The sequence below is a fragment of the Nerophis ophidion genome, linkage group LG08 (genome assembly GCF_033978795.1).
Source record: "Nerophis ophidion isolate RoL-2023_Sa linkage group LG08, RoL_Noph_v1.0, whole genome shotgun sequence".
Taxonomy (NCBI): Eukaryota; Metazoa; Chordata; class Actinopteri; order Syngnathiformes; family Syngnathidae; genus Nerophis; species Nerophis ophidion.
In genome coordinates this window covers 52,694,168-52,710,137 of record NC_084618.1, presented here as the reverse complement: position 1 = coordinate 52,710,137, position 15,970 = coordinate 52,694,168, and the positions used below count along the sequence as shown (strand labels likewise).

Genomic DNA, 15,970 nt, shown 5'->3' with positions numbered 1-15,970 from the left:
ATTGTTAGCCAAAGAAGCATTGCACAAGGATAGAACTCTATCAAACATGGCCACAACTTGAGCACCAGGGTCGTTAACTGGTGGGTCAAAAGCGGCTGGCGCCACATTGACAGAAGATGGGTGTAATGGGGAGGCGGACTGATGTGCGACAGCCGCAGGAGCATCAGACGGAGGGTGACTGCAGGAAAGGGTAGGGGAAGGCTGAGGAACAGTATGCAATGACTGCTGGCGTGCTACCGAGACAGCCCCTTGTGAAGAACAATCAGTCACTGAGCTTTGACTATAAGTTGACAAGCCCACCATACATTGAGACTGGGGTGCTGTCTTTCTAACCTTTCTTATGTGAGCATCCAGACGCTCCTGAACCTCAGCTGCAGTCCACTGCTCAGGCGACTTTAGTTGAAACAACAAGGCAAGATGAGGGTCAGGACAGTGGTTAATAAACATCATGACGACTTCAGCACTGGGGTCCTCAACAGATTTACCCTGCCTATGGAGACACTCGTCGGCAGCATCGATGGACTTATTAAGGCGGATCCAGTAGTCCATAGCACTCTCACCAGAATGGGGAATTGTGAAGTAAAAGTCTTTCATAGGTAAGTTAGAATATGATAACTCACTGAAGTTACCTTTCAAAATGTCAAACATTGCAGTGGGCAGGTCATGTGCATTCAGATCAGGGCGGCTGCGCAGCGACACTTTTACAACATCCCTCGCTTTACCTGTTAGTCTGGACATAATTAGCTCAAACATTTCAGGAGGACTGTCACATTTTACTCTATTTAGGTAACATTTCATCATGTCTACCCATTCGTGAATTGAGAACAAATCTGAATTATTGCCCCTAAAGTAAGGTGGTGCTTTGACGTCAGGCTGCACGACAACTTTCACTTGTGGCGAACCATCTTGCCCGGAGGAAGGGCTCACAGCGGTGGACTGAGGCTGCAAGGCACTTGGCTGGTGCATCATGCTGATGTTGGCAGAGATGTTGTCTCCTATCTGTTTAGCTAAAGATGTGATCATGTCTCCAAAAGCATCAACAGATATAACTTGTGTGGGCTCACGCACTGCTTGAGTAACTGGTGTAGAGCTAGAGATGGGGTTTAGTAGCGGGTTAAAAACTGGTTGGTCTATCATGAATCTAGGACTGCTTGACACCAACCTACCCCTCCCCATTCCAAATGTGACACTATGCCCACGACCAGCCATTGCAGGAATTTCAAATACTGTACTAATACTTCACCAACACAACAAAGACAAATTCCCACAAAGGCAGTATAGCAAAACAAGGCCAATAGTGACACAAGTTGACACAAAAAAAAACCAAACAACAAAAAAAAAAAAAAAAAAAATACTTCACTGTAAAGCCCACTGTAAATACCCCTGACAAATCAATACATAGCACAGCACTGTAGCAAAAAAACACAAGTGCTATTAGGGCATATCAAGCCTCTCATAAGCCCACACTGATCAATAGATGAATAGAAAATAAAACAATCAAAAGGCTTCACTAATCACTCATACAAACAGGCATGCCCATTATACTTTTTTTTTTTTTGATAGGACTATCTGTCACAAAATGTTCATAAAATGTACCAGCTGGATATAATAACATCACCAGCACAAACCTAAACGAGCTTAAATCCAACACACACACTTTAAATCAGCGTGGTTTGTCAGCACACCTTGCGCGCACGCGGGAGCGCGCACCTTTGTCCGCGGCGACAGGGAGAGAGAGGGAGGAGCAGCAGAGTGCAGCGGGCGGGAAACTCCGGCAGCCTTCCCGGGCACCAGACGAGGGCTGGTCGGCGATGCAACGGGTCGTACGGCACCAAGTGTAACCGGTGGTCTTTTCCTCTGCGTTGTGTGTTTTTTATATATGACGACCGACACCATGGGTTTCTCCACTGCACTTTACTGATAAAACAGAATACAATCGTCATCAAAACTTTGTGCCATCGTCGAGCCCCTCTCCCGTTATCGTAGACAAAAAGGGAAGTTACATACACAGTAAAATAAAAACATACCTGATAAAACAGAATACAATCGTCATCAAAACTTTGTGCCATCGTCGAGCCCCTACACAAATATATAATAATGAACAAGAAATTAATTAAAGTTTTTAACAAGACATTTTCTGTCGTCGCATGAACGCCTACCTCTCCCGTTATCGTAGACAAAAAGGGAAGTTGGAGGGCGTGTCTAACGCATATAAAAAGACAGGTGTCACAGTAATTATTGCAGTAGGAGGGACAATGAGACAATGGTTCCACATTGACAAAACATCAAACAATATTCAGGTATTTACATGTAACTTACATATTTTGTGTAATTATAACAATAATAAAACTTTAGAAAATAAATTATTTACAAGACGTAATTGACCCTGTTACAATAAGTCAGCGGAGCTTCCGTCCTGCTGCAGCTGCAGTGACTTCTCCTCAGAGACCCTGGCGTCAACACACTCGTGGCCACACCCCTCTGACTTTCAGGTACTATTTAATCTCACTAAAACACTAGCAACACAATAGGCAGATAAGGGATTTTCCAGAATTATCCTAGTAAATGTGTCTAATAACATCTGAATCGCTCCCACTGCAATCACCCTTTTTTTTGTAGTTCTTCACTCTAATTTTCCTCATCCACAAATCTTTCATCCTCGCTCAATTTAATGGGGAAATTAGGCGCTTTCTCGGTCCGAATATCTCTAGCTGCTGCTGGCTATGATTGTAAACAATGTGAGGAAGTGAGGAACCCTACAACCCGTGACGTCACGCGCAAATTGTCTGCTACTTCCGGTACAGGCTAGTCTTTTTTATTAGCGACCAAAAGTTGCGAACTTTATCGTCGATGTTCTCTACTAAATCCTTTCAGCAAAAATATAACAATACCGGGAAATGATCAAGTATGACACATAGAATGGACCTGCTATCCCTGTTTAAATAAGAAAATTTCATTTCAGTAGGCCTTTAATCTCTGTATATTGATACAGTTTAACTTTTTTTACATTTCACTATATAAGCGTTTTATCACTTTCAAATTTTAAAATCAGTGCATATGTAATAAGAAATTCCCTTCACATGTATTAAATTCCTGGAAATGTGTGCAAAACTGGAACATAAGTGCCCGATACTAAAGGAGTGATATGTCTCGCTGCAGTCAACCAAATTTTACAGCTTTCTGCATTACTTTATTTACAATAAATACAGCGATTATTGACATTCACTTATCAATTATATAACTGTCCATGTCCTAATTGTGATGCATATAAAAATCAATGTTGCTATATATTGGTCAATATGCAGGTTACGGGATGTAAATGGAGCGTTGTGGACCGATTTTGTATGTGGATTTGGAGGGCTTGTTAGCCGCCTCTTGCTAGCAGTTTTGTGTCAAGCGAGACGATCCACACCAAGTGCAAATTAGTAAAGTGTTCCTGTGCATCCAGTGCAATGTGACAGGCTCGTTTAATGCAAAGGTGATTGTCAAGTGTAGAATTCCAGCTGTTTCAAACCCAGCCAAGCCTTCCCTTTTGCTCAGTGGAGCTGATTTTTCTTTCATTTCTACACAATGAGACAAAATCCCTGCCTTTATAGTAGACGGTGGTGACGAGAAGGCAGGCTTTGGGTGCCAAGTTTGCTCAGTGTGGAAGATAAGTATTTTTTGTGACAAGAAAAGCATATATATATATATATATATATATATATATATATATATATATATATATATATATATATATATATATATATATTAAATCAAGGAAGTACAAAAAGTGGGATGTCTATTTTTGAAGCTTGAAGCACTGTGGAGCCGTAAGATTAAATGTGGATCGACAACAGCAGAATATATAATGATTTGCATCTTACTACAAACAACATGACTTTAATTCAAGACATGTATTTGAAAAGAGACACCCAGCACTTAATTAAAGCACTGTGTCGATTGATTTGGGCGCCGTTAACTTTCTTGGGAATGAGATGACCCAAGGTCAGCACAGTGATTATTGATAAAGATTGCTTTTTAAGACGTGACAGATAGCAATTCTCTATATGGATCGCACCGTCTACCCTTCTGCTTATCACCAGTCAACTTTATAGAATGTCAGAAAATGTCACAGAGGTTTGCTATTTAATCGATAATTGCCGCTGGTGAATGCAAAGCGAAAACAACATATTAAGTCGGTGAAAACCAATGGCGTCGCCAGACAGATTTCACTGGGGCACGTGCCCCAGTGTTGATCTGCAGTGCCCAGTAAAAATTTCACCAATAAAAAAAAACGCTTCAGAGTTTAAAGTCTACATAACATAGACAACAGCGCACATACTCCTTAGTATGGTAATTAATTGCTACTGTATTCACTCCACGTAACAATGAGCACATGGCTAATTAATATGGTAATTTATTCACGTGTGGATCGAGACTTTAGTTGAAAGAGAGAGAGAGAGAAAGGGGGAGAGAGAGAGGGGATGCGAATCACTGCTGAGGTAGGTAACGTTAGCCAACAACAATTTGTTAATTATATTATTTTGATTTTGATTTGACTCAAACTGTAACTCCTAGATGCATATCAGAAAGTTATTCGCCCGGAGCAGGGAAGAAGAAGCGAGGAATGAGAGTTGTAAGTGAAGTCCTAACTAGCTAGGCAACATCATTGTCTTAAGTTGATGCTAAGTTAGCTAACGTTATTCCTTGTATCAAGATAAACATATTCATTTGCTGTACGAGCAGTTGGGGGAATTTCCAATGAACGTGAAACATCATGTTGGTTATTGTCTGCTGGTTCTGCATCAATGATGATTTGGAGTAAGCATGTGTGAGTTGAGTGCTTCTCAAATGGTTTATCTTCAGGAAAAAAAACATTTTTCAATATCAAGTCGTGAGCCAAATTTTTAAATCATTCAAGTTTATTTCTCAGAAAAATAGCACAGTAGACTTGTCTTGTTATTGGTGTGACTTTGACTAAAATAATCTTGTTTTGTCACCAGAAAAATGGCTACAGCTAAAGCATCTGGTTTTGTTTCCAGAAAAATAGTAACATTTCTGTATTTGTTTTCAGAAAGATGGCTGAAAATATCGGGTTTGTTGCCCCATTTAGATTTTTTAAAAATATATTTCCATGTCTGTCCTGAGTCCTCCTCCAACTTGTTAGTTGGTTTGCCTTTTGCTTCAATACTCACTAATAGTCACTAGAAAAATAGCTAAAAATATCTGGTTTTGTTGCTACAATTAGATTTTTTTTCTCCCTATACTTTTTTTTTTTCATGCACACATCTGACTGCGACTCACTGAAAATGACACACAATCCACTTTAATGTCACGACCCAGAAGTTGGGAACCACTGGTCAACTGTATAACAGTTACTGTAATATTTCCATGTCTGTCCAGAGTGATTGACCACTTTGCAAAAATGAAAAGGAGACGTTACAGTTTACTTCTCAGAAAATGATTCCCTGAACAGACACACAACAGTTGTTCATTTATTCTACTACTGTGGCTTTATTGTTTTGTGTATATTTTATAGTTTTGTGTATCTGAAATAGGATTAGCCACATTGCCATAAATGTAAATTAAATAATATAAAAGAACCCAGAGATGTAGGGGTGCTTTATTTTTTGTTTTACTTTTGTAGATGTTAAATTTGTGTCAAATGCATTAGTTAATTTCAGGTGGTTAATCAAAGATTAATACAACATAATCTGATAAGATTTCATAGTTTAAAGCACTATTTATGTATTTTTTATGATAAATAAGTGCTAAAAATGTTTTTGCTTGCGCGCTTTGCATGCTCACCAAATTATTTGTGCCCCAGGTGTGCCCCAGTACAGTATTAGGTCTAGTGACGCCCCTGGTGAAAACCTCGGGAAGTGTACTGATGTTTTTGTCCTATCCAACCTGTCCTAGATCCATATCTAAAATTACTGCTCTGTCTTAAAATACTTGTTGTAACCTTTTCATCCAGTTAAATTGTAATTAGGGATGAAAGATGGTTGAGGATTTAAGAGTGACAAAAACATAAGCCAGCGTTCCCTTTTTCTATTTTTTTACTTTTCGCATTGTCACACAATGTTCAGTGTCTTTAAATGATGGGCTCATGGATGGGAAGTGTACTGAATGGAATCAGCAGATCGTTTCAATGATATGTGAAGCTTGCTACTAGTCCTGAATGTTAAATACCAGTGCCTTCCAAGGTCGGTCTGCTTTAAAATGTCACTTTTTCTTGTCCATCCATACATTGCCATTGCCAAGGGAACGGCCTGGACTATGTTTTTGCCTACATTTTAATGTATGTTTGTTACCGGAATAAGTTTTAGTTTAGTAGTATCATGTGTCAATCACAATCTAGGGGGATTCAATATATTTTTTTGTAATGGGAAACTTATTGCGTGGTCTGCACAGTGGCCAAGATTTGTTGGTCATTTGGGATAGGCTTCAGCTTACTTGTAACCCTGGACAGCATAAACCAGTGATTAATAGGTAGACACAGATCCAGATTTAGACCATACCTGTTAAACCCTTTTCCCGTGAGACTCATGTATTTAGCTTTTCTCTCCCGGTATCTTCCCGTTCCTGGATTCTTGTTCTACACACATTTCTACAGTAAATGGACCCCAACACATTTGTGTATGCATTTTTGATGCAAGTTTAGCCATATCATCTTTGGGAATTAATTAGGACAGCGATACATTATGATGTTCTGGCTTTCAGCTTAAAGAAGTTTCCCTGAACCTAACCTCTAAGTTTTATTTGAGGATCCCTTGTGTAACTTAAAAAGTATTTAGAAATTGGATAACCTTATATAGACATACATTTTCCTGGGAGAGTCCCGAATTTTAGTGCCTCTCCCGAAAATCTCCTGGGGCCACCATTCTCACGAATTTCTCCCAATTTCCACCTCGACACAATATTGCAATCAATGTTCCCTCTGAGGTGCGCGCCTGCACAGTTGTGCACTGCTCACGCATCATGCGCACAGCAAATCTGTGTCACGCAAAAAATCAAATCCCATTTTAATTCTAAACAAAATAAACACATAGTTTATTCTGTATGATTTTGCATTGCAACTGTGAGTGACCGGTGACAACAGACCACAACAGATAATGTTTGCCAACCCTGTTTATCAATCAATCAATCAATGTTTACTCATATAGCCCTAAATCACTAGTGTCTCTTTAATTGTGGTAATGTCTGTCGAGACGCTTTAAGGAGGACAGGAATTCCATCGATCACGTTATTGAGCAAAACAGTTTACATCCGGCCGTAGCCACACCAAAAACTTTAGTAAAAAGACATTTATAAAGCAAAACTGGTCATTGTCTGCTGTACAAACCAGGCTTAAACCAACTCTTTGTCATATGTCATAACAGCAGTCTCTCGTTCCTCTCACCTGCACCAAAGCACACACTCATGGGACTTATCAATGATCAAAGTTTATTTATGTAGCCCTTAATCACAAATATCTCAAAGGGCTGCACTAGCTACAAAGACATCCTCAGATGATATACCAAATCAGGGCAAGAAAAAAACTCAACCCAATGGGAACAACAAGAAACCCTGGAACCCCCCTTGGGTGACCGCTGCAATGGATGCCGAGTGGATATGCTTAATGTGAGAGTCCAGTCCATAATGGGGCCAGCAGGGAATCCCCTTGCATGTAGACAAGTTGAAGCACTGAGACATCATCGACTGATGCATAAGGAGTGGTCCACCCTGAATCCCGACTTCATAATGTGAGAGTCCAGTCCATGATGAGCCCAGCAGGGGATCCTCCTGCATGTAGACAAGTCGAAGCGCCGGGACATCACCAACTGATGCAAAGAGGTGTGGTCCACCCCCGGTTCCAACTTGGAAGAGCTAGCGCTTCCTCCCTGGAAGCTTTTCATGGCTACCGGATAACCAATCTATGCCGGAGTGGGGGGCAGAGCAGAATAGAGAAACGGCAGATCAACTGGTCTGAAAAGGGGTATATTTAAAGGCTAGATTATACAAATAGATTTTAAGATGGGACTTACAGTAAATGCTTCTACTGAGGTAGCATCTCTAACTGTAAGGCATTCCAGAGTAATGGCGCCTGAATAGTAAACGCTCTAAAGCCTGCAGACTTTTTTGGTGCTCTGGGAATCACTAAAAACCAGGAATTCTTTAAATGCAGATTTCTGGCAGGGACATATGGTACAATACAGTCAGCAAGATAGGATGGAGCTAGACAGTTAAGTATTTTATACGTAGTCTGTAAACCCTCAAAGTCACATCCGAAGTGCACAGGAAACCAGTGCACGTGAGCCAGTATAGGCGTAATATGATCAAACGTTCTTGTTCTTGTCAAAAGTCTAGCAGCCACATTTTCTCCAGCACTCCCCGCGACCCCGGGTGGATGGATGTAATCTTTTAATGCTAGACATAGGGCGACCCAAAGATAATACTTTACTGTAATCAAGACGAGATGTAACGAACCCATGAATAATGATCTCAGCGTCAGTGGTGGACAAAATGGGACACATTTTAGCGATATTACAGAGATGAAAGAAGGCTGTTTTAGTAACACTCTTAATGTGTGACTCAAATGAGAGAGTTGGGTCAAAGTTAACACCAAGATTCTTTACCAAGTCGCTTTGTGTAATTTTTTGGTTGTCAAATGATATGGTGGTATTAGCTTTATGATGGTTTGTATGTATTTTACGTATTTGTACCTTGTTTTTACTGTTGTACCTTGTTTTTACTTTTGTACCTCGTTTTTTACTGTTGTACCTCGTTTTTACTGTTGTACCTCGTTTTTATTGTTGTACCTCGTTTTTACTGTTGAAGCTTGTTTTTAATGACTACTGCTGCAAACCAAATTGCCCCTCCGGGACAAAGATTTTCTAAGTCTAAGTCTTCTGGCACAAAAACCGAACCCTGTGAAACTCTGCACGTTACCTTAACATACTCCGAGGTCACGTTGTTATGGTGGACACACTGCATCCTGTCAGTAAGATAGTAGTTAAAGGCCTACTGAAACCCACTACTACCGACCACACAGTCTGATAGTTTATATATCAATGATGAAATCTTAACATTGCAACACATGCCAATACGGCCTTTTTAGTTTACTAAATTGCAATTTTAAATTTCCCGCGAAGTATCCTGTTGAAAACGTCGCGGAATAATACGCGTATGATGACGCGTGCGCGTGACGTCACCGGTTGTAGCGGACATGTTCTTCCAGCGTGATCCAAGCTATAAGTAGTCTGCTTTAATCACATAATTACACAGTATACTGGACATCTGTGTTGCTGAATCTTTTGCAATTTGTTCATTTAATAATGAAGAAGTCAAAGAAGAAAGATGGAGGTGGGAAGCGGTGTAATCCAGCTACCTTTAGCAACACAAACAGAGCCGATGTTTCCTTGTTTACATTCCCGAAGGTGAAGCTTTACTATGGAACAGAGCGGTCAAGCGAACATGGTTCCTGACCACATGTCAACCGGCAGGTTTCGGTGAGAAAATGGTGCTAATAAGTCGGCTCTTACCGTAGACATGAGCGGAGCTGGCGTCCTCCTGCAGCTGCAGACTGTTACCTCCTCCCACCGGAGACACTGGCGGTCTCCACACCCCTCCGACTTTCAGGTACCATATAATCTCACTAAAACATTAATAAGACAATAATTGGATAAGGGATTTTCCAGAATTATCCTAGTAAATGTGTTTAATAACATCTGAATCGCTCCCACTGCCCTCGCCTTTTTTTTTTCTTTTTTCTTTTTTCTCTTTTCTTTTTCTAGTCCTTCACTCTCACTATCGGGCTTCACGGTGGAAGAGGGGTTAGTGCGTCTGGCTCACAATACGAAGGTCCTGCAGTCCTGGGTTCAATGCCGGGCTCGGGATCTTTCTGTGTGGAGTTTGCATGTTCTCCCTGCGAAAGTGTGGGTTCCCTCCGGGTACTCTGGCTTCCTCCCACTTCCAAAGACATGCACCTGGGGATAGGTTGATTTGCATCACTAAATTGGCCCTAGTGTGTAAATGTGAGTGTGAATGTTGTCTGTCTATCTGTGTTCGCCCTGCGATGAGGTGGCGACTTGTCCAGGGTGTACACCGCCTTCCGCCCAATTGTAGCTGAGATAGGCGACAGCTCCCCCCAAAACCCCTAAAGGGAATAAGCGGTAGAAAATGGATAGATGGGGCACTCTCACTATCCTCATCCACGAATCTTTCATCCTCGCTCAAATTAATGGGGAAGTTGTCTCTTTCTCTGTCCGAATTGCTCTCGCTGCTGGTGGCTATGATTGTAAACAATGTGAGGATGTGAGGAGCTCCACAACCCGCGACGTCACGCGCACATCGTCTGCTACTTCCGGTACAGGCAAGGCTTTTTTATTAGCGACCAAAAGTTGCAAACTTTATCGTGGATGTTCTCTACTAAATCCTTTCTGCAAAAATATGGCAATATCGCGAAATGATCAAGTATGACACATAGAATGGACCTGCTATCCCCGTTTAAATGAGAACATCTCATTTCAGTAGGCTCTTAAACTAATAAAAATCTGACATACAAATACGTGTTTCGATATGGTCTCTTCCAACTGACTTTATTTCCTTGCATGGAATACCCGTGGATATAGCTAGACGTTCCGGCTCAGCCTGGACAACCATCCCAGCAGGGATGCAGAGCTAGCCTGTTGCTGAGGCTAAGGAAGCGGCCACACAAACTGCCGCTTCCGAGTATCTTCCTCACAAACGCAAGATGACTGGCAAACAAAATGGACAAACTAAGACTACAGGTTTCAAATAACATTTTGAAGTATTGCTACATGCTGCTCATCACAGAGAATTTGCGGACACGGCTATCGAGTTAGCAGGCCGCACAACATACAGGCATGACAGTACTAGAGACTCTGGTAAGAGCCGCGGAGCAGGGCTTTGCATTTATGTTAACTGCTGGTGCACTGACACTAGGACAGTGGTTCTTAACCTGGGTTCGATCGAACCCTAGGGGTTCGGTGAGTCGGGCTCAGGGGTTCGGCGGAGGTCAAGACACACCCGACTCATCATGTAAATGTCAGGTTCAAACACTGATGACATCTATTAATCAGACAAAGAAGCAAGGAACCAAGCAGAGACAAAGTTCAGTTTAGCTCATGAGGAGAACGCATGGAGCTGCACACTTAGTCACATTCTCGCCCTACGCTCTAAGGTTCAGCTCTCGCGTCCCTCTATTTATTCAGGAGTTCCATAGTCAACATCACTGAGGCTGCCTCTAAAAGGAGTGGTCACATATATTATACAAAGCAGGTCCAGTACGCACAATATGTGACGGAATGTGCTGGGGGCCCTATGATTTCCTTGTTTCGGCTTCGTCTGCGTGCTGTCAAATTATCTTAGTTGAGGTCTTTGAAGTCCTTGGCTGTTAGCGGGCTAAAACAATTACAACATCTGTGGCAAAGGCCACCCCTCAGACCAAAAGTTTTGTCCTTGCACAGATAGAAAAATTGCAGCTTGAGCACAATAGCTAATAACTATGGCAACAGACTTTAAGCATACTAAAGTTGTGTGATAATATATGTACATGATTATTCTAACAGTAAATTAAAATTTCTCCTGGTGGGGTTCGGGACCTCCAACAAGGTTAAGAACCACTGCACTAGGACAAAAAACAGTCCCTGTTCACCACATCTGGAGTATGTAACTGTCAAGTGCAAGCCCTTTTATCTGACCAGTGAGTTTAATGTTGTGATGCGAACAGTTGTGTACATTCCTCCGGATGCTAATGCCAACGTGGCACTCGGACATTTATGTGATACTATCAGCAGCCAGCAGAGTTGGTATCCTGAGGCTGCTCACATCATTGCTGGGGACTTTAATCATGTAGATTTAAAGACTGCCCTCCCCAAACTCCATCAGCATTTTAAATGTGCTAGCAGGGGAGACAACACACGAGACAAGGTTTATTTGAACATTAAACAAGGCTTCAGGGCTAAAGCACTTCCTCAACTCGGTCAGTCAGACCACATGACCATGAATTTAATACCAACATCCACCCTTCGCAGTAAAAGTGCTCCTACCACAACCAGAACTGTTAAAACATTGCCTAAAAATGCTTCTGAACAGCTTTAAGACTGTTTTGAGTCAACAGCCCTGGACATCTTTAAACACCAAGATCTGGAGCAGTACACAACATAAATCCTGGACTTTGTAAAATACTGCACAAACAATGTCACAGGAAGCCATGGATGACAAAAGAACTGCAGTGCCTACTCAGGGAGAGAAACATCGCTTTCAAGGCTGGTGATGCAGCTATACAGCACTGTCAGATCCAACCTGAAGAGGGCATCAGGGATGATTGAGGACTACTTCGAGAGCAATAACTCCCGGCAGGTGTGGCAGGGGGTTCAGCACATTACCAACTATCGACCTAGATAGAGGAGCTGAACCACTTCTTCGCCTGCTTTGAGGGAACCTCACAGGACACAGCCACACCACATCTTTCAGCCCACAGCAGTCACTTCCTCAAAGTGGAGGAGCATGAGGTGAGATGCACGCCGAAGACGGTGAAATTGAGGAAATCGATGGGGCAGCATCTCAGGACAGGACTGTTCTGACCAGCTGGCTGGGGGTTTTACCACCATTTTCAACCAGTCACTGTCCTAGGGTGCCATCTTTCAATGTCTCATGTCCTCAACCATTATTCCAATCGCAAAAAATACTTCCATCAGCAGCCTTAATGACTACCATCCAGTAGCACTTACCCCAGTCATCATGAAGTGCTTTGAGAAACTGGTACGGACACACATCATTTCAAATCTCCCACCCAGGTTTGACCCTCACCAGTTTGCACACAGAACATACAGGTGCACGAAGGATGCTATCGCCACAGCTCTCCATGCTGCTTTGTCCCACCTGGAGCAGCACGGGAGCTATGCGCGGATGCTATTTGTGGACTTCAGCTCAGCATTTAATACCATACTCCCCAACAGACTAATGACCAAACTTTTAGAACTGGGAATATCCAACTCAGTCTTCCTTTGGATCAAGGACTTCCTGTCAGACCACTCCCAGAAGGTGAAGGTAGGTCCCCACATCCCTACAGCCATTAGCCTAAACATCAGTTCGCCTCAGGGCTGTGTGCTGAGCCCCCTACTCTACACCCTCCATACGCATGACTGCATCCCCGCACACTCCAGCAACGCCATCAAGTTTGTTGATGATACCACAGTTTAGGGGCTAATCTCTGAGGGAGATGAGTCGGCTTACCGGTACGAGGTGGAGCAGCTGTCAATGTGGTGTTCAGACAATAACTTTAGTCCTGAACACCTCCAAGATAAAGCAGCTGGTCATACAGGAGCCAAAACAGACACTCAGCCCCTATTCATTGGGGGTAAACAGGTGGAGAGGGTAACAGATTTCCGGTTTCTCTGTGTGCACATACAGGAGAACTTGACTTGGAACATTAACGCTACAACCACCATCAAGAAAGCACAGCAGAAACTGTACTTCCTGAGCGTTCTCAGGAGTAACAATCTGACTCAGAAACTTTTGCTGTCATTCTATCGTCGTTCCATTGAATGCATCATGAGATACTGCATGTGTGTGTGCGGTTTGCCAGCTGCACAGTGGCTGACCAGAAAGCCCTCCAAAGTGTGGTTGCCCACTCCCCACCCTGGAAGAATTGTACAGCTCTCACTGTCTTAATAGGGTTAACAACATTCTAAAAGATTTGTCCCACCCAGGTCACCAACAATTTGAATAATTGCCATCAGGCAGACGTTTCAGCTCTCTAAATGCTGGGACTAATAGATTTAAAAAAACATTTTTTATCCAAAAGCTATAACGGTGATTAACACCACAAATACATTTTCCTATAAATCTCCATCTGTGTTACAGTAATGATATGCAAACCACATGTACTCAACACCACCTTTTCCTTTTAATCACCAAATGTGCTGAACTTTATTGTTTCTGCCTCTGATTTTCAATGTCTGCAAATCTTCCCTCGGGGTCTCTGCAATCTACTGTTTTTGTCTCCTTAAGCTGCTACGTTGCGTGCCAGTGTGTGTGCGTGTGCGTAAGCTTGTCATGTTAAATATGTCTTTTAAAGCAGAGGTCCCCATCCACCGGGCCGCGGCCCGTGGCCCGATTGGTACCGGGCCGCAGAAGAATAAAAAAAAAAATAAATAAATAAAAAATGTTTTTTTTTTTAAATATATATATTTTTTATTAAATCAACATAAAAAACACAATATGCACTTACAATTAGTGCACCAACCACAAAAACCTCACTTTTTCATGACAAAAACGTCCCTTTTTCATGACAAAGGAAAAAAAAGAAAAAAAAAGGACACCCCCCCCGGCCGCGGGATGAATTATTAAGCGTTGACATACAAAAAGGTTGGGGACCACTGTTTTAAAGATGTAGCCTATTCTTTTTTTTATGCTTTTAATGTTAAATTATCTCTGCACTTTAAGTGTTTGTACTGCAAACACCTGAACTTTCTTATATTCACTTTACAAATTGCATGTACTGTAATTGTATAACATGGCCACTGTGCAACATTAAGTCCTCAAATAGGCAATTAAGAAAATGCTTGTGCTCACTGACAGTATGCAGAGGATGGATAGTTTATGAGAAGAGAGACTGGAAATGTAAGTAAAGGAAACAATGGCTCAATAAATGATATGCAGTAGGAGGAGATGCCAGTACATGTACATAATTTAATCAGACTAATTATCCCAGATAAAAGGTGTATCCATCAGAGAAAATGAGTTACATTTTACCATGTAGGTGTAATGACTTTGTGTCTGACAGCACATTGTAATGCGCACCCTCTGTTTTGTGTTGCCTGAAGTGGTCCTGCTTTGCAGTATGGCACTTTTGGAGGTAATTGCTCCAAAGTGGGTCTACATTATCCTGAGTAACACAATGGTATTGTTAGAGCTCAGCACTTTGTCCAATTGTCCAAATTGTGTGTTGATGTTGTTTTTTGTGTGTGTATTTACAGCTCTCCTTCTCCTTTATGATGTGACGAACAAAGCATCGTTCGATAACATTCGGGTAAGAATAACATCAATCTTACATTTTTCAAGATGTCGTTCATGAGATACTGTATGTCGGGGCTATTCAACTGGCAAGTTCTGTTAAAAAAACACTGGAAGAGACTTTACATTTTTGCGGCAGAATCTTAAAAACATTAGAGCACTGTCATGTACAGCAGTGGTTCTCAAACTTTTTTTTTTTACCAAGTACAACCTCTGAAAACACTTGGTTCTCCAAGTAACACGGTACTGACCAACAGTAAAATACAATAGCATAGTAGGCCTAAGTATTCATTAAAAACAAAGCAGAGGTTTCATTTCAATTATATTCAATATTTTGGCCACTCTAACATTACACACTGTTTGAACGGTAAAACTGTGTTTAAATACAGGAAAATAAAACATTGTACTTTAATCAACTGATTGTTTGGCGTACCACTTGATGGAGTTTGTGTACCATAGTTTAAAAATCAGTGATGTAGAGCAGTGGTTCTCAAATGGGGGTATGCATACCCCTGGGGGTACTTGAAGGTATGCCAAGGTGTACGTGAGATTTTTTTTAAATATTCTAAAAATAGCAACAATTCAAAAATCCTTTATAAATATATTTATTGAATAATACTTCAACAAAATATGAATGTAAGTTCATAAACTGTGAAAATAAATGCAACAATGCAATATTCAGTGTTGAAAGCTAGATTTTTTTGTGGACATGTTCCATAAATATTGATGTTAAAGATTTCTTTTTTTGTGAAGAAATATTTAGAATTAAGTTTATGAATGCAGATGGATCTTTATTACAATCCCCAAAGACAGCACTTTAAGTTGATGATTACTTCTATGTGTAGAAATCTTTATTTATAATTGAATCACTTGTTTATTTTTTCAACAACTTTTTAGTTATTTTTATAACTTTTTTTCCAAATAGTTCAAGAAAAAACACTACAAATGAGCAATATTTTGCACT

General features: G+C 41.3%; 1 protein-coding gene across 1 annotated transcript in view; it reads left to right on the top strand.

The window, feature by feature from the left end:
* The window catches only part of LOC133557921 (ras-related protein Rab-26), a 130,024-nt gene that overhangs the window by 56,773 nt on the left and 57,281 nt on the right, over positions 1 to 15,970 (top strand). Inside the window, exon 5 of the mRNA XM_061908883.1 lies at positions 14,970 to 15,022. Within this exon, the coding sequence (XP_061764867.1) occupies positions 14,970 to 15,022 (53 nt within the window). The remainder of the gene's footprint in view (positions 1 to 14,969; positions 15,023 to 15,970) is intronic.